Source organism: Podarcis bocagei (genome assembly GCF_964188305.1).
Source record: "Podarcis bocagei genome assembly, chromosome: 15".
Lineage (NCBI taxonomy): Eukaryota > Metazoa > Chordata > Lepidosauria > Squamata > Lacertidae > Podarcis > Podarcis bocagei.
The window spans coordinates 40,037,833-40,058,812 of record NC_138141.1 but is presented as its reverse complement, the minus strand read 5'-3'; the positions used below and the strand labels follow the sequence as shown (position 1 = coordinate 40,058,812).

The following is a 20,980-nucleotide window of genomic DNA, read 5'->3' as shown; positions in this document are numbered from 1 at the left end:
AGACAGCACAGCCCCCGAGCTGGTCCCAACATCGATCCCAGGCGTCTCCAGGGAGAGATCCCTCGCCTGAAACCCTGGGGAGGGCGGCTGCCAGTCCGTGTGGACAATATTGACCTCAGGTGGACCAAATGGGTCTGGCTCTGTATAAGGCATGATTGCCTAAGTTCCTAGTTCGATGCAACCCCTTTTATAAAGGAAAAATAAAGATACACACACACACACACACACACACACATATCTATGCTTATGTCACACACATACATACATACACATGCCTATCTTTAAAGCTATGGTTTTCCCAGTAGTGATGTATGGAAGTGAGAGCTGGACCATAAAGAAGGCTGATCACCGAAGAATTGATGCTTTTGAATTCTGGTGCTGGAGGAGATTCTTGAGTGTCCCACGGACTGCAAGAAGATCAAACCTCTCCATTCAGAAGGAAATCAGCCCTGAGTGCTCACTGGAAGGACAGATCCTGAAGCTGAGGCTCCAATACTTTGGCCACCTCATGAGAAGAGAAGACTCCCTGGAAAAGACCCTGATGTTGGGAAAGATGGAGGGCACAAGGAGAAGGGGACGACAGAGGACGAGATGGTTGGACAGTGTCCTCGAAGCTACCAGGATGAGTTTGACCAAACTGCAGGAGGCAGTGGAAGACAGGAGTGCCTGGTGTGCTCTGGTCCATGGGGTCACGAAGAGTCGGACACGACTAAACGACTAAACAACAACAACATGAATACAACAACACGACTCGCCTGCAGCTCTCCTCCGAAAGGACCTACTCGTCTGGGGCGGCGGGTGCAGAGGGGGACCCCTCCTGGTCCTCGGGCTCAAACTCTCCCGAAAGTTCCCCCCTCTCCATCTCCATCAACTTCGGCGAAGAAGAGCGCGAGGAGAGAGGAGGACGCAGGCAGCCCCTTCTCTCCTCCTCCTGGTCCTCTCTCTTCCAGGATCCTCCTCCTTCTCCCCATCCTAAACAGCCCCCAACCCTGCTCTGTCCGCCCCCCCCCCTCGCCCCGGCCGAGCGCGCGAGCGCAGCAGCAGCAGCGCACCTGGTGGGAGCGGCGTCCGCGCCGTCGGGCTCCGGGCCGGGCTCCCCGGCTGGCCTCCTCCTCCGCCTGCCGCGCGCGGGGTCTCGCCGAGGAGCCTCTGATGATGGGCGAGGGGAGGGCGGGGCGAGAGGGGCGCCCTCGGATTGGGCGCCGACGGCGGTGACGTGGCGGGTCCCTGCATAAGGCTCCGGCGTGGAGGCGGCGGCCAACATGCAGACTATAGCGAGGCTGGAAGGAGCAGCGGCGGCGACGGCAGCAGCAGCCCGGGAAAGGAGGCAGAGCGAGGCGCGCGCGGGACTGGAGAGCCCGGAGCAGCAGCAGCAAAAGCACAGGCAGCTCCGCCTGCCAGAGGCCTCGTCCCCTCGCCTCCAGCATCGGCCAAGAAGAGACTCAGGGGAAGAGCTCCTTTAATTCGATCTTTATTATTATTATTATTTTTAAGAGGTTGGGGGACCTGCTGGATGTCCTCAGCAGCCCGGGAACGTCCTCGCCAAGCCAGCCCCGCATCAAGCGTGTCCCTATGGACCGGGCCAAAGAGTTTTTGACTCCTGGACTCACTCCGAGCCCATAGGGGTAAGGGAACTGCTGCTGGTCGCTGTTGATTGCTTACCTTACCCCCATCCCACCCCCCAAAGGATTTTATATTATAGGAAAGGGAGGAGGGCGATTATCAGCACCGATCTGGGGGTGTTCTTAAAATAAAATTAGGGGGGAATTGTTTTTGTTTTGATTTTGTCACGAGAGAGGGGGGAGAGCCTGCGCTTCCCCCTCCCGGTCGATTTCCTAATATGAGCATCGTTCTATTTATATAGCAGACATTTCTCTCCCCTCCTCGCCATCCCTTCCTCTCTGGCTCCTCAAAATATCTCCTCTCTCCCTTTTCTTGAGACCCCCCCCCCAGGCTCCTCGTTTTGAGATGTCCCAAGCATTGCAGCCTATGATTTCGGACGATTCTTTTTTTTAATGCTGGGGAGGGGGCTCTGATGTGACTTGCACTTTGACCTCTGACTGCTCTACCTCAAACCTGCGAGGACTCCTTTGTTTCCACCTCCACCCCAACCCCCCCATGCTCATTTACCTTCCAGCATACTGACAGCACCTGATTTGGCCTCCTTGATTGCTCTCATTCGTTGTTATTATTAATAATAATAATAATTCAGGTTCTTGAAGAAGGCTTTTTTATCTGGCAACAACCTCAGCCACCAGAAAAAGGCCACGAAGAAGATTAGCTTCAGTCTCTGGTTCTTGAGCCGCCAGCTTGGCCTCCTCTGGACGCTGGAGTTTTTAATTTTTGGAAGATTTTTTCAAAGAGAAGATTTATTGATGTTGTTGATGATGGTGATGATCGTTGGCTTTTGAGTTTGATGTTCCCGCCGGGACTTCGTTGAGAAGATCAACTTCTGCAGGCAGCTTGCTCCAACGTGAAGGTTTTTCAAAAGCGCCGAGCCTGGGGAGGGTCTTCCCTACACCCACCCACCCACACACCCGGGTGTGTGTCTTGGGGTGCTTGTTTTGGGCGTTGATTTCTGCCTCTGCTGTGGACATCTGGGAAGGAAAAGCGTCTCCTGCCTGCCTGCCTCCTCCAGCCTTGCTTGCAAACTTTTGATCCTACTCCGCCTCCAAAAACACACACACACACAAAAACAACAACTCACGACGACATACCCAGCGCCACAGCCACAGCCCCCAACCACCCGCCCACCCCCCTAACCAAAGACAATGGTTCACTGTGCCGGTTGCAAAAGACCCATCCTAGACCGCTTCCTCTTGAACGTTTTGGACCGCGCTTGGCACGTCAAATGCGTTCAGTGCTGTGAATGTAAATGCAACCTGACCGAGAAGTGTTTCTCCAGGGAAGGGAAGCTTTACTGTAAAAACGACTTTTTTAGGTGAGTCCAAAACTTTTTGGGGGTTTTTGGAGGGGGGAAAGGGTGGTCTCTTTTGCCTCACTTTCTGTGTTTACTATGTGTTTACTAGGGAGTAAGCCCGCTGTGTTCCGTGAGCTTTGCTCCCGGGGGAATCTGCCCTTGCGCGCTTGGCCCTAGGGAAGCGCGTTTTAGGACTGCGCAAGGGTGTCCGGGGGTCGCACCTCGCATGCTTGCTTCTAAGGAAGCGTGCATAGGATCGCGGCTTGCATGCTTATTCCTGGGTGGGTGCATCTAGGATCGCAGCTTTGCTCCCGGGGGAATCTGCCCTTGCGCGCTTGGCCCTAGGGAAGCGCGTTTTAGGACTGCGCAAGGGTGTCCGGGGGTCGCACCTCGCATGCTTGCTTCTAAGGAAGCGTGCATAGGATCGCGGCTTGCATGCTTATTCCTGGGTGGGTGCATCTAGGATCGCAGCTTGCACGCCTACTCCGGCGTGAGTAGGGTCGCAGCTCCTGAGCGTCCTCCTGGGGTTGAGCCCTGTTAAACACAGTAAGACAACGTCCCCCTAAACACGCCGGAGATTGCCGTGTTGATCAACTTTGGGTAGCAGGGAGGGGTTATTTCCCTAACCCACCTCCGCAGCATCGCGTCCAAGTTAAGGTACCATGCCTGAAACTTTTCTCCTGCTTCCCGCCCGCCCCCAACATTACAAACCACTTTATGTGCGTAAGGGAGAGGAGCAGTCAGTACCAGGTTTCGCTTGCGCCCCCCCCCCATAAAACGATACCTTCCGGGCTTTCCTATCTGCCCCGGGCCCTCTTTGAATTGCCAGGGCTATCTGGCCCCAGGATACCTGATGGAACTACCCGGCCTCTGAACATGTACAAAAGTGCTTTGTCCACCACCACAACCAGAGGCAAGCGGACTTAGACTTTCTAAAACCCCTTTTTAAAAAAATTGTTGCCTGGATAAAATATTTTGGGGAGGGCAGGCTGATCAGTCCTCAGGGCAAGGATATTTCTGTTTCGTGCAGCACATTATTATTATTATTATTATTATTATTATTATTATTATTATTATTATTATTATTATTAACTGCAACTGTAAGAAAATGCGGGATCCGTTATGCGTAGAGAGGCTCGTCTGTTTTTCTCCAGCGGGCCTTTGTTCTAGAGTAGCAAGCGAGGACTGATGGCTGTGTCAGCTGTCAATCAGTGCCTGGGAAAAGGGAGGGTGACCTTAAAAAAGAAAATGATTTTCTCTCTCTCTTCTTCCTCCCGCCTCCCAGGACAAGGGTGGGGGGGGGGTTGGACTTTCTTCAAAGTTCAATTCGGGAAATCTCTCTCTGCGGGCGTTTCTAATATGACCCACTTTAACAAGTCACACTTCCCTTCTCTCCCCCCCCCCTCCGCCCCCAATCGCCAAATCTCATCACCGTATATGGCCTTTTTCCTAAATCAAACAAAGGACAGAAGGGAGAAAGCGGAATCACTGGAATTTTAAAAAGTGTTTTTTTTTTATAAAAAAAAGGAAACTCCTGTATTCCCCCCCCCCAAAATGTTCAGAATCCAGCTCTTCAAATCTGCCTGGTTTTCAAACCGGAGAGATAAAATAACTCAGTCGACGTTATCACGATAAGTGAGCGGAAGCCTAACTCTGAGGAGACCCACTGAATTTAACGAGCATGACAAACTTCGGTACCTTCGTTTCAGTAGGTCTACTAAGAGTACAGCTTGGCTGAATACAACCCATGATGTGCGTATATGCGTGTGTGTGTGTAGTTAGATACAGGTAAATCTAACAGGATGAATGGATAGATAGATAAATAGATTAGATTAGATTAAACCCCCTAGCAGCACCTTCCTCAAAGGCGGGGAAAGGACTTTGCATATCATTTTCTGTTTTCCTTTCCAATTTCGTAACAACGTGCAAGAGGCGGGGTTGGCATCGGTTTCCTTTCGGCGCCCATCGATTCAATCGCGAGAGGAAGATCACTGCTAAAGCCACTCTTTCTATGATCAAAGAAAAAGGTCCGAGAGTAAATATATAAACAAAAGGTTTGTGCGAGAGGGGAAGGAGGGATTGACCTTGAATTGCCCAGGTTTCTTCCTCAGTGGAAAAATACGCCACGATCACAGCCCACCCTGATACCATAAAGCGCTTCTTTTGAAAACTGGACTTCTTTTAGGTGTTCAAAAAGAGCAAAAAAAACCAAACCCGATCAAACACGTCCTTCTCCTCCCCTCGCCCTGCGAAATTGAATGATGCTTCCTGTCTGGCCAATATTTCGTCTTGCTATCTTTCCAAAGGAGGCTTCCTTTTCGCGGCATTCTTTGTTTCTTAATAATCGTAATTAAAATGATAGTAAACAGCATTTTGGGCAATTTAAAGAAGGTGGGAGGGAGACCGACTTTTAAAAACAAAAAAAACCAGGGGAAAATATGTCTCCTTTTTATTTTTGCTTCATAAGAATTCCGTTGAGGCTCCGAAGGTTATTAAAAACGATGCACGCGAAAGGAGAATTTTTAAATGTGCTTTTATGCAATAAAATGATAATCGTGATAATATGCCATTTTGGCGCATGGAAGCGGTATATAAATTAACATAATAAGATTTTTTTAAAGTGCGTTAAGTGAAACGAGCTTCGTTCTCCTCTGTAAGCAAACGATCGAGTAAATAATACCTTTTTACGCGTTAAGCTTTCGGGGAGCATCTTATCCAAAGGAAGGACTTTGACCCGACAGGCAGCAGAAACAGGATTATCTGAAGGGCTGGGGCAGGGGAGGAAATATAAACACATGTACCAAAAAGCTGGGGACTTCTAAATCCTGCGATCCTAATTTCACCGACTGAAGAGTAAACGCCGTTGAACTCCGTCGGGCTTTTGAGTAAACACGTTGGTGGTTACAAACTTAGTAAAAATCCGGGAGGTGAACAGCGGGGTCTTTCCTTCTACTCAGAAGTAAGTGCCGTTGAGTTCAAATCGGCTTATTCCCAGGCAAGTGGAGCAAGGCCTTGTGCAATGGCACTTACTCCTGAGTAAACGTACGTAGGGTTTACCCCCTTCAAATGGTGAATTTAGGTTGGCTCGCGCCTTTACGCAACCACCCCCCACTTAACGCATTCTAGAGAGATGTTCTCTTAATTCCCAATTTATTTTATTTGCCAGCTACTTTCGGAGGTTAGCAAAAATTAAACCGGCAATTGACTGGGGCGCGCGCGGAAGAAACCCGACATTTGCTTATGTAGCGTTCTCTTGGGCGTGGGGTCGGTTTACAAAAACACACCTAAACACAATAATAATTAATAATAATAATAATAATTTTATTGTTTATACCGTACCAACCTGGCTGGGTTTCCCCAGCTACTCTGTAGAAGTTATTTTCTCCTGCCGACTTAGAGCACACACGGGGGCTGTGTGTATTGGGAGAGGTGTAAGAATTCACCTAGGAAATCTCCCTCCTTGTCTTTGCAAATTCCAAACTCCAGACGAGCGAAGGAAGCGGGTTCCTAATGCGAGGATTTGCGCCTTGTGCACAATCCCTCTGCTTGTTTGCTGTGAATAAGCCGGGTGATAACTAGATCTGAATAAGGAAATGCGTTTCCGGCTGACGAAGCGATTGGTGCCTGCGTGTCCACACGGGCAGGCACGCACGAGGGTCCCGTCCTCTCTCCGCCACCCGCAGCTGATCTAAGAATTCACTTTGCACCCGCTCGGGCGACTTGGAATCCTTGTTTTCACACGTCTAGATTCCAGAAGCCCCTTGATCTGTGTTGATCCCTCCCGCAGGGGACCCGCTGAAATGAATGGACACTGAGGTCCATTAAGTCCAATGGGTCTACTCTGAGTAAAGTCACTTGGACGGACACACACTCCTTACCCATCTACTCGTGTGGGCAGGCAAGAGTTAGGGTGGAGATGGCAAACCTGTTTCTAAGACTGGGAAGAGTATTTGAGGGGAAAGAAGCGAGGCTTTTTAACTTCCCAAGGCGGGAGGAGAGGAAAAGTCCAGTCCATCGGCTGAGAACTTCCTAAGAGGGAGGCCACGTCCATCGGCCGCCTTCCTGCGGTTTGAAATGGGCCGACGCCTCGATTCTGCCGAAGCGGCTCTGCAAAAGGCTGCGAGGTAGTCAGCGCGGTCTAGAGAAAGGGGAACCCAGAGCACAGGGGTGGGGGGTAGAAATAAAAGAATTGGGGGGGGCTGACTGAGGAAAAAAAAGATTGGTTTTAAATAGTTAGCTTGCGCTCTGGAAACCCTTTCGGGTCTGGAGAGCGGAGCGCGTAAAAGAGATGCGCATAAGTGAGAGGATGGATGGATCAGAGCGCGGTCCGAGGCATGTTTACTCGGGAGTAAGTTCCTCTGGTTCCTACCGGCCTTGTAAAAATAATAAAAAAGAAAATGTTTAAGAGAAGGTAGGGGAAATATGGCTGGCCAAAGAGAACGTGGCACCCAGAATGGAAAGCGCGGTGGAGACAAAAGAGCTGCGGGAGGAAGCGAGGCGAGGGAGGAAAGGAAAGATCTCAGCGCGGAAAGGGAATAAAAGCAGCGAAGGGAGAAGTGGTGTCCGGAAGGCCAGGGAAGGGCCGTGGCTCCGTGCAGGCGAAAGGTCCCCCGGCTGAAACCCGCGGAGAGAAGCTGCCAGCCCGTGTCGGCAATACGGAGCGCCAGATCGGGACCCGGCGCCTGATTCAGTCGGCGGCGCTTGCTGTTCTTTGAGCTTGGCGGAGGGGAAATAGGCTGCGGGGGGGGGGGGCGCGAACTAATGTTAGGAGCCAGGAAGGACAGTTCCTAGTTAAAGGGATGACCTGTCCCCATTGTTTAAAATCACCTGCTCTCTGTGCTGTCCCTTCGCATCTCGGTTCTTTCACTGCGAGCGATCGCGCACCCTCCCCACAGAATAAAACAACCACAAACAAACTAGTTTGTTTCCCCCCCTCCTCAATACACCACCCCCACCGGTCCCGAGAGGCGATTTCCTCCCCTCCCCATGGAAAGATGCCATCCTGTGCAGGTCTACTCGCAAGTCAGCCTCGAGAGGGGAAAAAGGATTGTTCCTGGATCAGGGGTGCCTAAGGCCCGCTTAGGCTTCGGAGTTTTGAGTTTCTCGGGACTTACTTCCGAGTAGGCACGGGTAGGCTTGTCGGTGTCAAAAGACACGAGTCTGGCTTCTTTCTGCTTTTGGGGCCTCCTTCCTTTTCCATCAAGTTTCTAGTCCCTCTTGTCCCGCGTTGCCAAGAAATCGCCTGCGAGCGGCCTCCGCCAGCTGGACGAAAGGGCTTCCTGTATGCAATCATTCCCAGCTTCACCAACCCCGTCGCTTTTTCCTTAATTATTTTATTTTATTTTGCACCAGCAACCCTCTCCCGTGGAAGACAAATAAAGAAATTGATTTTTAAATAATAATAATACAAAAACCAACAACACTCAAACGCTTGGTAAGATGCCATGAGTCAAACCAGTAGGTAAAACGGGCTCCCTTCCAATTTTATGCCCACCATGTGTGTCTACGGCTCGAAGCACGTGGGAAACATTAAACCCGCTAACCCATTCGACGCCTTGATTTCCAGGCGGCTTTACTCCCAGGTAAACCAGGTCGCTAAATAGGCATTATTGTATCTGTCTGTTCCTTCGTCCCTTTAATGAAACAATTCGCATTTGATTCCTGTTTCCCTCCGCAAGAATAAGCAGCCTTCGGCAAACGCCGACACGTATCTTAAACGGTCGTGTACACGCGCGGTGCTAGCACAAGGGAAGCGCATGCTGGTTGTGGTTGTTTTAAGGACCCGCTGGTTTCAATGGGAGACGGTGAAGCGCGCCTCGCCTGTGCCGTTCAGAGCAATGGGGCGGGAGAAAGGTTTCGACTTTGGCTGAATCGCGATGCCTGCCTGCGCACTTGGGGACAAGATGGGGAATAGACGGGTGACGTTACGGACCCCTCCTCGTTGAACTTCAGGCTTGTGGCTAAGACTATCTCGGTCCAGCGGACCTTGTATAGCCCCGTGGGTTTCTTCATGGGTTGTTTTTACCCAGCCATGTAGAACAAACCTCTTAGATGAATAAATGCAACAAATAAATGAAATATTTCTCTCCCCCCCCCCAATTTTCTTTCTCTCTCTGAGATGCGTTGGGTTGCCTCTAGCGTTTGGCCACTCTGAGAGCAAACCCCTCGCAGTTGATGGAGCTAAGTCAGCCGCGTTGCAATGGGTCTACTTTGAGTAGGACTAAGCTTGGATACAATCCATATGTTTACAAGTGACTGGACTGGCGATTGTATATAGGACAGTGCCTTAAAATATATTTTCGTGATGTGATTTGTCACCAGCAACTTATAGGCACACGCATATCCGTATGCAGACGTATTCGAGGATATTTAGGATTAACTGCATACTTCCAGGTTCAGGGAAAACTTGTCTGGAGTGTCGTTTGGCGCTTTAAAAAATCGGGAAGATTTGTAGACAGAAACAGATACGCAGCACACCAAATATATACTGCATCTATAGATTAGATACCTTATATGTCACTGCGTAGGATGAACAGTGTATAGAAGCTCTCTAGTCGTGGAGAACTGAGGTGGTGGTGGTGGGTGATCTTCGTGTCTCCTCGAAAGCAAGCCCCATGGCATTGCATGGCAATAACGTAAAGCTGCATTCCTGGCGCGCCGGCAGCATGGAAGGTAATGACATCAGGGTGTCGCTTCCCTACTCAAGAGCAGACCCATTGAAATTTACAGACTCGCGATAGCCATTTCCAATAATTTCAGTAGGTAGGTCTACTCTGAGTAGGACTAGCGCTGCCGACAACCCGTGCAGTTTGTTTTTCCCCCAAATCCACGTAGAAGTAGATGCTTCTGTCCCGGAGTATTTTAAACTGATGGAGGCGATGCAGCCACCCAGAAGCATTTTTCAGGTGGCAGTCCTAGGCGCACTTATCTGACAGCTGACTACTTGGGACGGGGCGGAGGGGAACGACCTTACTTCCGAGTAAACGAGTAGATGAGATTGGGGTTTCGGTGTGGGGAGCTGGAAAGCAAGGGCAACGAATCTTTCATTGGGTCGAACCTGTTAGGTGTGCCGAGTAGGAAGATTCTGGATCGAGAATAAAGGAATCTTTAACTGAGAGAGAAATTATTTAAGTGTTTTGGGGAGACAGTTAAAAATCCAGGTGAAAATTGTGTGTGTATATATATGTGTGTGTGTGTGTGTGTGTGTGTGTACATATGTGTGTGCAAATCAAAATACAAAATAATAACATTTTTAAATTAGTAGTAGACATTATTATTAATAATGGTAATTTGCCCCCTGCAAAACATGTGAAGAAATGACCACAACTGTGGTTTCTCTCACACTTCTATTTGCATTTTCCGAAGGAGCCTATTTGCAGTCTGGACCTGCCAGGGTTTTTATTTAGGAATAAAGCCCTTCTTCATCTTAGCCATCCTTCAGGGTAAAGGCATGAATCAAAACAAAGACTCACTAAGCCTGCACAAACTTATCTGGGAGTATTCATTGGGGGTTACTTTTGAGTAGGACGTAAGCTGACCATCCAGGCAACAAAAGTCCCCTGGGTTGGTCCCCATTGGTAGAAGATTGCACTGCACCTGAGCATGGAGAGATCCAGCGATGGATCCTTTGGGGCCATTGATACCTGAGATCGATGCTTTCAGGAACAACCCCCCCCCCACCGCAGTTGTTGTGATTGTAATTTTTAATACTGAATTTTAAATTGCTGCAACCGATACCTGGGACCTGGTGGCGAAGGACGCGTAATAAATTGAGATAATATCAATTAATTCATTAATACAGGGTGACCAGATCAAGAAGAGCAGTCAGATCTGCACAGGCCTTTTGGAGGACAGATTCAATATTGAGGCGAATAAGCTTGCCTTGCTTCTGAGTGCGAGACACACACAAACCTACCTCCGGGGAGCTTACTTGTCCGTACACCTGCACGGATCAAGCCGTTCAAGGCTGTGTTTTCCATAGGACCACCCCCAACCCATAATAGTTGCACCAGAACAAAATAGGGTGGGGAGCACAATAGGGTCAACTATATTTCTACATGGGTGAATTGCGTTTCTCCCATCTCTGGGTGTGGGAGAAATATATGTTAATGACAGAGGACAGAGCCCAGGAAAGGGGAGGGGCAAGTGGGGACGACCTCATTGTTTGTGGGGGGGCCCTTGTCCCCCTTGCACTTCTCTAGCCCCACTCAGGGCAAGTGAAGAACTGGTGGTTTGAACGACCTTACAGTAATAGATGAAGCCGCCTTGTATGAAATGCATCTAGCTCAGAATAATGCACCAGGCTTCCCTCTGGATGTCTCTGGCAGAGACAGAATCTTACCCATCACCTGTTCCCTGATCCTTTGAAGCAGGAGATGTTGGGGGCTGAACTGTGGGACATTTCTGCGTGCAAAGACCTAGGCCATCCTTTGGGTTATACCCAAGCGAGGTTTGGTTTTGGATAGGTTATTTTCCACCCACGCCATCCCACTTGGCCAAGGAGATCTTCTGCTTCCTTTTTGGCATGGAGGGAACCATGTCGAAAGGCATCGCACATCTCCCAAATTCAGCTTTAATGCTTATTAGGGCGTCGTTAATCAAAAGTGTCAGTCCTCTGGAGAGGAAACACCATGGCATGCCTCTCTCCCATCTCCCTGCACAAACTCCCTTGTCCTCTTTCCAGGTCAATTACAGCTGCAGCAAACCTTTTATTTATATTCATGCTAATACATTTTGGCCTACAAAGTCTGGCCGACCTAGCCATTCCTGTACCTGGGAGCAAGCCGCCCCCTCCGCTGAATTCACCAGGACTTACTCCTGAGTAAGACAGGGCAGTTAGGGCGGCAGCCTTGCTACCTTTAACCCTACCCAGGAGAAGGAGCCGACGTCATGAAAACTGGAAGAGAACATGCAGCCGATTCTCTTATTCTTGGTGTGGAAGGAGCCACAAGGCCAGAGATGGCGAGCAGACAATTGGAGAAAGCTTATAAGAATGTCCCCTGCCTGTTTCCTCTCCTTCTCCCCTCTCTCTGTGGAAGGCAAGGCTATCTGTGGTTAGTGGCCATGCTGGCTGCGTTCTGCCTTCACTCTCAGAGGCAGGAATGCTTCTCAGTTGCTGAGAATCGCAGGATGAGAGTGTGCTGTTGCACTCAGAAGCCCTGCTTGTGGCCTTTGCATTTGGGCACCTGGTTAAGCCACGAGGAGAGCAGGACCCTCGACTAGATGGGTCCTTGGCCGGACTCTTGTTTACGTTCTCCAGTTCCCTTCTCTTGCAGCTTAGAGAGATGGGTGGAAACAGTGGCAGGGAAGGTTGGAATGCAGAGCACAAGAGCGTCTGAAAGATCCCAGAAGCCGAGAATATTAGCCTTGCGGCTTTGCTTGGGGAAGGGCTGTGGGTCATGGGAAGAGAACCTGATTCTCATGCAGGAGGTCCAAGATTCAATCTCCGACATCTCCAGGGCAAGGCCAGGAGAGACCTCTCGTCTGAAACCCTGGAGAGCCGCTGCCACTTGGGGTAAATAATACTGAGCTAGAGGGAGTAATGGCCTGACTTGATTGGTACAAGGCAGCATTTTGTGTTCCCATGTTTAGTTCATTATTTTGTAGTTCCTATGTTTCTTTCATTGCTCTTCTTTGTAATCCTGTATATGCGGCCATTTATTAATATTTCTGTAGCTTAGTCTGGTGCGTCAGCATTATTAGGTCCTAGTTGTATGACAGTTAAAAACAACAACATCTTCATATTTCTAATAATTTCTACCTGAGTTTGCTTTTTTCCTCCTCCCTCCCCAATCAGTTTTCCTTTTATGTTGTGACTTTATAGATTGTAAACCTCAGGATGCAGAGATTGCTCCCTCCCCCCCCCCTTTGCCCCTTTTTGTTCATCTAGGAGCTCCTCTGGGAGCCTCTAGGACTCTCCGGGTTCAAAGAAGCTTGGGATTCCAGACCCTTGTCCAAGGGACCACTGGAACCACATAGAAATTGATCCAAATAATAAATAAGAGAAGCAATGTAGAACTTTACAATCCTCTTGCTTCCGCCCCTGTTTTTTCTGCAATGTCCACCCAACAACCCTGTGAGGTAGGCAGTGCTTAAACTTTGAGAATAAAGTACTGGGGTTGTAGCCTTGCCTGGAAGCCACACTCTTCACCCCAGAATCTCATTAACCCAAATTCAGATTTGCTGGGTATGCAGGCTCCTTGCTGCTTGAACCTGACTTCCTCCCTCCAGGCTCCTCCTATTATCCTTATTAGCAGCTGCTTCTAGCCAGAAAAAGATGCTCAGCACAGCCTCTGAAGATTATTTCCATTGCTTCCACAGCCAAGTCATACTGCAGAAAACAGGTTCCAGGGCAACATATCCCCAGCTGTTGATGACTCTTATTTCCATAGAAATACTTTTAGAATAGTGGCTGAAATGCCTCAAACCAGCTAGGGAATCGCTTGGGTGGGAGGTGAAGGTAAACAGGATTGTATTGGTACTTTTGTTTTCCCAAGAAGGGCACGTTTATGCTGGTTGGCCAATGCGGGAAGGAGATGATGGTGGAGCCTGTTCCACACCATACTTTCAAAATGCACATGACTTCCCTTGAAGCAGGCTTCCTCAACCTCGGCCCTCCAGATGTTTTTGGCCTACAACTCCCATGATCCCTAGCTAGCAGGACCAGTGGTCAGGGATGATGGGAATTGTAGTCTCAAAACATCTGGCAGGGCCGAGGTTTTGGAAGCCTGCCTTAAAGGATCCTGGGAGCTGTAGTTTGTTAAGGGGTGCTAGAAATTGCACCTCCTTGAGGGGAAACTACAGATTGCATTATTCTTTTCTGGGCGGTACAGTATGTGCTTTAAATATGTGTTGGGTGTGCTTTAAGTATATGGCGTAGATCTGTATTGCAGTGTATTATTATTATTATTATTATTATTTATTTATTATTTATTATTATCACTATGTCTTACCTGCCCTTCTCCCAAAGCTCCCAGGGCAATTTACAGCAATTAAAACACAGCGATAATATTTAAATGCAATACCATGCAATATTTAAAGACAACGTACAATCACAAAAAATAAGATGGGTCCTTAAAACGTACATCTCAGGGGCACAAAGGCAAGGTAAAGGGGTGCAATCTCTCCTTGCGCCTCGGTGGGGAGTTCCACAACTTAGGTGCTGGGTTACCACTGCCACCCCAAACTTCTGAGGGCAATGGAACAAGCGACAGTGCACCCTCCACCTATCTCAGCCCTTGAGAGGGACTTCCATAAATGTTCCACTTCAGCGTACTTCATTCCGGCACTACCCCAAATAAATAAATAAATAAAGGGAGTAGAAACGAAATGTTAGAGTAGAATACCTAGCTTCAGGATACTCCATTCCATTCCACCTCCTGCCCAGTTTTCCAATCCTACCCGCCCCCCAAAAAACCACACCACTAAACCCATAGTCTCTTGGCTGGATTTTTAAAAAGAGTTCCTTCCATGGGTTTTTGTTCTTAAGGCAAACCTCAGGGTTGCGCTTCAAGGTTGCTGATGCCTCCCGTTCTCGTGCATGGATGGCAACATAAAGGAATGGTCTGTGCCAGCTGCGCATCAGGAATAAAGGGATGTTCCTTATTAAATATGTCTGTCCATGTCACACTTTGGGGTGGGACGTAAAACAAGAAAGGACCAGGCTTCAGCCCATAGGAACCTGCAGTCCAGATTTCAACCTTGCAGGGAAACGAGAAGGAAGGGAAAGGCTAGAGGGAGAAATCTGGGTTTGCCAGATTTTTAAAATATATATATTTTTAAATCTGCCTTTGCTCTTGTGCTTTCCAGCAGCAACCTGCACAGCAGATATTAACAGGTGTTACTCATTATCTTTAGGCCAGGAACAAAATTCATCAGCTGGATTTCCTGCAGATCATGTTGTGCTGCTTGGCGCAGGAGCAAAGCGGGCGAGGGTTTTCTGTTTTTGTTTTCCCCCTGGTTCGCCGGGAGGCCTAATAACAAGGGATGGGGGCGTTTGGGCTCTGAGCCAGCCACACTTTGCTACAGGGCTGAATGGGAATAGGAAGCTTTTCAGCACTTCTGAGCGGAGATCCAAATAAGAGGACAGGCACACAGACTCCGCCTAGGCCCCCTCTGTAAAATATCTGTGCTTTTTCAAAATTTGGGAAGCACAAAGTGTCCTTATTTTAACCTAGGATGACAAGGTGCAGAATGGGATGAGGATTTTTTCAGTATTCAGTAAAAGCTCAGCAGCCTATTTTGGCATCAATAGATAAGCACCCCCCTGAACTGAGCTTTATCGTTTTTAATTGCTTTTAATTGCTATGCTTTCAAATGGTTTGTCTTACTGCAGTATTTTAACGGAGGGTGCTTAAATGCCCCATTTGAACTGCCATTGCATATTTTAATGGTGTGTTGGTTTTACAGTTGTAAAGTGCTTGGAAGCCCTGTTGTCCTATAAGCGGTATATATATTAATTATATATAAATTAATTGTCATTAGTGGTAGAAGTATTTGCAGCTTTCCTCCCACGATACACGCTTTGTGCATAACATGGGTCTGTTTGTTTCCAACGTTTTTTTCCAAAAATTTACATTGAAACCCTAAAGCACTTGATCGAAACAGGACCACACTGAAAGAGTTACAACATTCTGACATGAGAACAGCAGCAGTTAAAACAAAGATATTTGGAACCTCGGGATAAAAAGCAATTTGAATAATAATTTTTTAAAAAATTTAAAAAACGTGTGCGGGGTCTGTTGAAAAGCCAATAAAGCAGGAACCTTAAAAACAGCCTTCTACTAAGTCAAACCATTGGGCCATTTAACTCAGTGTTGTCAACACTGACTGGCAGCAGCTCTCCATGGTTTCAGGCAGGGTCTCTCTCCTTCCCTGATCTGGAGATGCCAGAGATTGAACCTGGGACCTTCTGCATAATAATAATAATAATAATAATAATAATAATAATAGTAATAGTAATAGTAATAATAATAATAATTTATTATTTGTACCCCGCCCATCTGGCTGGGTTTCCCCAGCCATTCTGGGCGGCTTCCAACAAAGATTAAAAATACATTAAAATGTCACACATTAAAAACTTCCCTGAACAGGGCTGCCTTCAGATGTCTTCTAAATGTTAGGTTGTTGTTTATTTCTTTGACATCTGATGGGAGGGCATTCCACAGGGCGGGTGCCACTACTGAGAAGGCCCTCTGCCTGGTTCCCTGTAGCTTCCCTTCTCGCAGCAAGGGAACCACCAAAAGGCCCTCGGCGCTGGACCTCAGTGTCCGGGCAGAACGATGGGGGTGGAGACGCTCCTTCAGGTATACTGGGCTGAGGCCGTTTAGGGCTTTAAAGGTCAACACCAGCACTTTGAATTGTGCTCGGAAACGTACTGGGAGCCAATGTAGGTCTTTCAAGACCAGTGTTATGTTGTCTTGGCGGCCGCCCCCAGTCATAGCTGTCAACGTTTCCCTTTTTTAAAGGGAAATTCCCTTATTCCGAATAGGATTCCTCGCAAGAAAAGGGAAAAGTTGACAGCTATGCTCCCAGTCACCAGTCTAGCTGCCGCAAAGGCTTGATAAACTAGGATTAGAGCCTAGGCCACACCAGTCCTGGACCCAAAGGAGCAATTTGCTTTGTCATTCATCTTGTTATTCATCCAGGTTACCACAGAGCCTTAGAAGGCGGCCTGTCCTATTTCACCACAAGCCAGCCTATCTGAACCTCTTTTCTGAAGTTATTTTTCACAATTTCAGTTGCCTTTTCTTTTGCTTGTAATGTAGTGCTTCAGAACGGACAGCAGCTTAGCTGGGAAAACATATCCCTGCAGGGAGAGGCAATGATGGGGTCAGAAAAAAAGCATCTCCTGTTAAATTTCTGTCTGCTGAGCAGCTATTAAGTACATAGGAGCTGGGGAATGGGAGAAGCTAACTATATTAGGACCCTCATACCTACGGAACCGCCTCTCCTGGTATGCCCCACAGAGGAACCTACGGTCTGCAAATAAAAACATCCTGAAGGTCCCAGGCCTCAGAGAGGTTAGGCTGGCCTCAACTAGAGCCAGGGCTTTCTCAGCTGCGGCTCCAATCTGGTGGAAAGCGCTGTCACAAGAGACTAGGGCCCTGCGGGACTTGACATCTTTCCGCAAGGCCTGCAAGACAGAGTTGTTCCACCAGGCCTTTGGTCAGGGCCCAGCCTGACTCCCTCCTCTGGCAACCTGCACAGAATTTTGCTTAACGGTTGCCATTAATTTGATTTTAATTAATTTTTATAATGAAATGTTTTTAGAATATTGGATTATTTAATTGTTTGATTATTTGATTGTTGTTAGCCGCCCTGAGCCCGGCTTCGGCTGGGGAGGGCGGGATATAAATAAAATTTATTATTATGATTAGCCACCACAATGTCCTCTTTCTCCACCGGAGACCCTTGTTCCATTCCCACCAAAACAGTCTTGAAATACCGTATTTTTTGCACCATAACACTCACTTTTTTCCTCCTAAAAAGTAAGGGGAAATGTCTGTGCATGTTATGGAGGGAATGCCTACGGATGGCATGCCTACGGATTTTCCTCCTCTAAAAACTACATGTGTGTTATGGTCAGGTGCGTGTTATAGAGCGAAAAATACGGTAACTCTCAAAAAAACTCTAAAATACCCCCATCCTTTTAAGGAGTGTACAGTTGTTCGGAAATATAGCTTAGATGTGGATCCTGCAACAAAGTGCTGCAGTATAGAGTGTTCCAGCTATAAGATCATAAGGATTTGGCCAATGGCCCATTTAGTCTAGCATCCTATTCCCTCAGTGGCCGACCAATTGCAGGACCAAAGTTCAACAACAGCTCTCCCCACTTGAAGCCCCCAGGAAGTGGCGTTCAGAGGCATCTCCTGTCTTCGAAAAGGGGGGGGGGATGCAGCCATTGTGGCTAGTCCCCATTGCAGACCCTCCAAGTGTCCCTATTTTCCAGGGACGTCCCTGATTCAGAAATGCCATCCCGTTCCGCCCTGACACTGAGGTCCAGCACTGAGGGCCTTCTGGTGGTTCCCTCACTGCAAGAAGCAAAGTTACAGGGAACCAGGCAGAGGGCCTTGTCGGTAGTGGCACCCGCCCCGTGGAACGCCCTCCCATCAGATATAAGGAAATAAACAACTATATGACATTTAGAAGACATCTGAAGGCAGCCCTGTTTGAGGAAGTTTTTAATGTTTAATGTTTCAATGTATTTTTAATCTTTTGTTGGAAGCCGCCCAGAGTGGGCTGGGCATAAATTTATTATTATTATTATTATTATTATTATTATTATTATTATTATTATTATTATTATTACTACTACTATTATTACTATTATTATATCCCAGAATGTCCCCCTTTTCCATAGGATAGGGTTGCCATATTTAAAAAAGTTAAAACGAGGACACCCTGAAAGTTGTTGAGCCAGGAAAAAATGTGTTTTTTTGATTGACTTGCCTATGACTCAGGACAAAATGCTGCCTTTCAGAAATTCCCCCGGGACGTCAATTGAAATCCCTGTAATGTCCGGGAAAATCCAGGTGTATGGCAGCCCAACCTTAGGATGTTTCTATTTTCATTGGAGAAATGTTGGAGTTATCCAACCCATGAGCCATCTGAAGGCAACCCTGTACAATATGGGGAAGTTTTAAAAACCTTTAATGTTTTATTATGTTTTTATATATGTTGGAAGCTGCCCAAAGGTTCTGGGGCAACCCAGTCAGATATGTTGGGTATAAATTGTAAAATCCTCATTGTGGAATGGGACGTCCCTATGTTCATCGGAGAAATGTTGGAGGGTGTGCCATTGATGAATTTCCCCCGTCCTCTTTTGAAACCATCCAAGATGGCGGCTATCACTTTCTCTTGTGGGAACGAATGATTTCGTTTTTACTTTCTGCTCTGTCGCTATTCTTTTTTTAAAAAAAGCAAAACCAAGCTGCCTCGGGAAATGCCCTGAGTTTGAGTGAGGAGAGGGTGGAACTGGGAGCGGGGGTCTTTCATTTTGATGGACAGGGGTGGGTTTTCATCAGAGTGGGTTTTCTTCCCTGGACATTCCAGTCCCCATGATTTAGAGGGAGCGGGGAAAAGCTGTGCTTGTTTTTCCTGTGAATTTATGCTCCTTTACCCAATGCAAGTCAATGAAAGGGAATCTTTCTTTTACAAAGAGAAGATGCTTTGTCTCCAGAAGTCTGCAATGGAGGCACAAGGCACAAGGCAATAGGCATATCCAGCGAGCAAATAACTGAAAATACTTAACTAAAAGTAGAAATTGTGGGACATTTTTTTCTGAGCACCTGGGTTCAAAAGAAAGTAATTTTAAACAAATGTTGTTGAGATATTTCATTCCGAATCTGCGAGAGAGAGACACAGGATGATGACGACAGGTGGGTGTCCTGCCCCAAACTAAATCCTGGATTTGCCTATCCAGAAGACCCCCCTCTACCAATGGTCCTTGCACTAGAATAGTGGTGGCCAAACTTGGCCCTCCAGCTGTTTTGGGACTACAACTCCCATCATCCCTAGCTAACAGGACCAGTGGTCAGGGATGATGGGAATTGTAGTCCCAGAACAGCAGGCGGGCCAAGTTCGGCCACCACTGCACTAGAAGGTCCTTTCTGGGAGGGCGGCATGGTCAGCCCTCAATATCTGTTCTCTGCTGCCTGCTCTTCTGCCTCTTGGTAGAATTATTCCCTTCTTCCAGCATCCCTATTCTGGTTTCAGCCTTGTTCTGGTTTCTTTTCTGACCCATTTCATTACCTCTGGTCTGTTTCCCCCCTTCTCTCTCTCCCTCCCTTGCTTTGATCCAGGTGTTTTGGGACCAAGTGTGCTGGCTGCTCCCAGGGCATCTCTCCCAGCGACCTGGTCAGGAGGGCCAGGAGCAAAGTCTTTCACCTGAGCTGTTTCACCTGCATGATGTGTAACAAGCAGCTCTCCACCGGCGAGGAGCTTTATATCATCGACGAGAACAAGTTTGTCTGCAAAGAAGATTACCTGAGCAACAGCAGCACTGCCAAAGAGAACAGCTTGCACTCAGGTGAGGGGCGACTCCTTTCCGGTTTTGGGGGTGGGGCAATCCGAATGCAACTGATCAGACCATTGAAATACCTGGTTGTCAGGGCTGTATGCAACCAGTTCCATCACGTGACTTCCCCCAAAGAATCCTGGGAATTGTGGTTTGCTAAGGATGCTCGGAATTGCAGCTTTGCAGAGGGTTAAACTAGTTTCTAGGATTTGGGGATTTGGCAGGATGGGGAGCTATGTGATGTCACAGGAAGGCCTTAGGCTGCATTCCTAGCCATTAAAGGTAAAGGGTAAAGGGACCACTGATCATTAGGTCCAGTCGTGACCGACTCTGGGGTTGCGGCGCTCATCTCGCTTTACTGGCCGAGGGAGCCGGTGTACAGCTTCCGGGTCATGTGGCCAGCATGACTAAGCCGCTTCTGGCGAACCAGAGCAGCGCACGGAAACGCCGTTTACCTTTCCACTGGAGCGGTACCTATTTATCTACTTGCACTTTGACGTGCTTTCGAACTGCTAGGTTGGCAGGAGCAGGGACCGAGCAGCGGGAGCTCACCCCATCACGGGGATTCGAACCCCGACCTTATGATCGGCAAGTCCTAGGCTCTGTGGTTTAACCCACAGCGCCACCTGCCTCCTAGCCATTACTGAGGAGCTATTCTGCTGGAATCACTCAGTCTGTAGAGCAGGAGACTCTTAATATCAGGGTTGTGACTTTGAGTCCCACGTTGGATCCCTGCATTGAAGGGGGCTGGATTAAATAACTCTTATAGTTAGGCTTACCATATGCCTGGAATTTCCCTGATATAGCTGGCATTCAGCCCTCGTAAACAGCGTCTGGATGGAAATCGCTGAAATGTCCAGGGAAATCCCGGACGTATGTTAGCCCATGTCGGTAGTGTAGATTTTGACAAATTACATTTAAAATAGCTTAGGCAAACTAAGGCCTGGGGGCCAGATCCGGCCCAATCGCCTTCTTAATTCGGCCTGTGGATGGTCCAGGAATTAGCATGTTTTTACATGAGTAGAATGTATGCTTTTATTTAA

At 48.0% G+C, this 20,980-nt stretch overlaps 1 protein-coding gene across 1 annotated transcript in view; it reads left to right on the top strand.

The window, feature by feature from the left end:
• The first annotated feature begins 1,286 nt into the window (after window positions 1–1,286).
• LHX1 (LIM homeobox 1) overlaps window positions 1,287–20,980 on the top strand; it is a 55,901-nt gene continuing 36,207 nt past the window's right edge. The window contains exons 1-2 of the mRNA XM_081173113.1: window positions 1,287–2,941; window positions 19,723–19,949. Of these exons, the coding sequence (XP_081029239.1) occupies window positions 2,772–2,941; window positions 19,723–19,949 (397 nt within the window). The 5' untranslated portion in view covers window positions 1,287–2,771. The remainder of the gene's footprint in view (window positions 2,942–19,722; window positions 19,950–20,980) is intronic.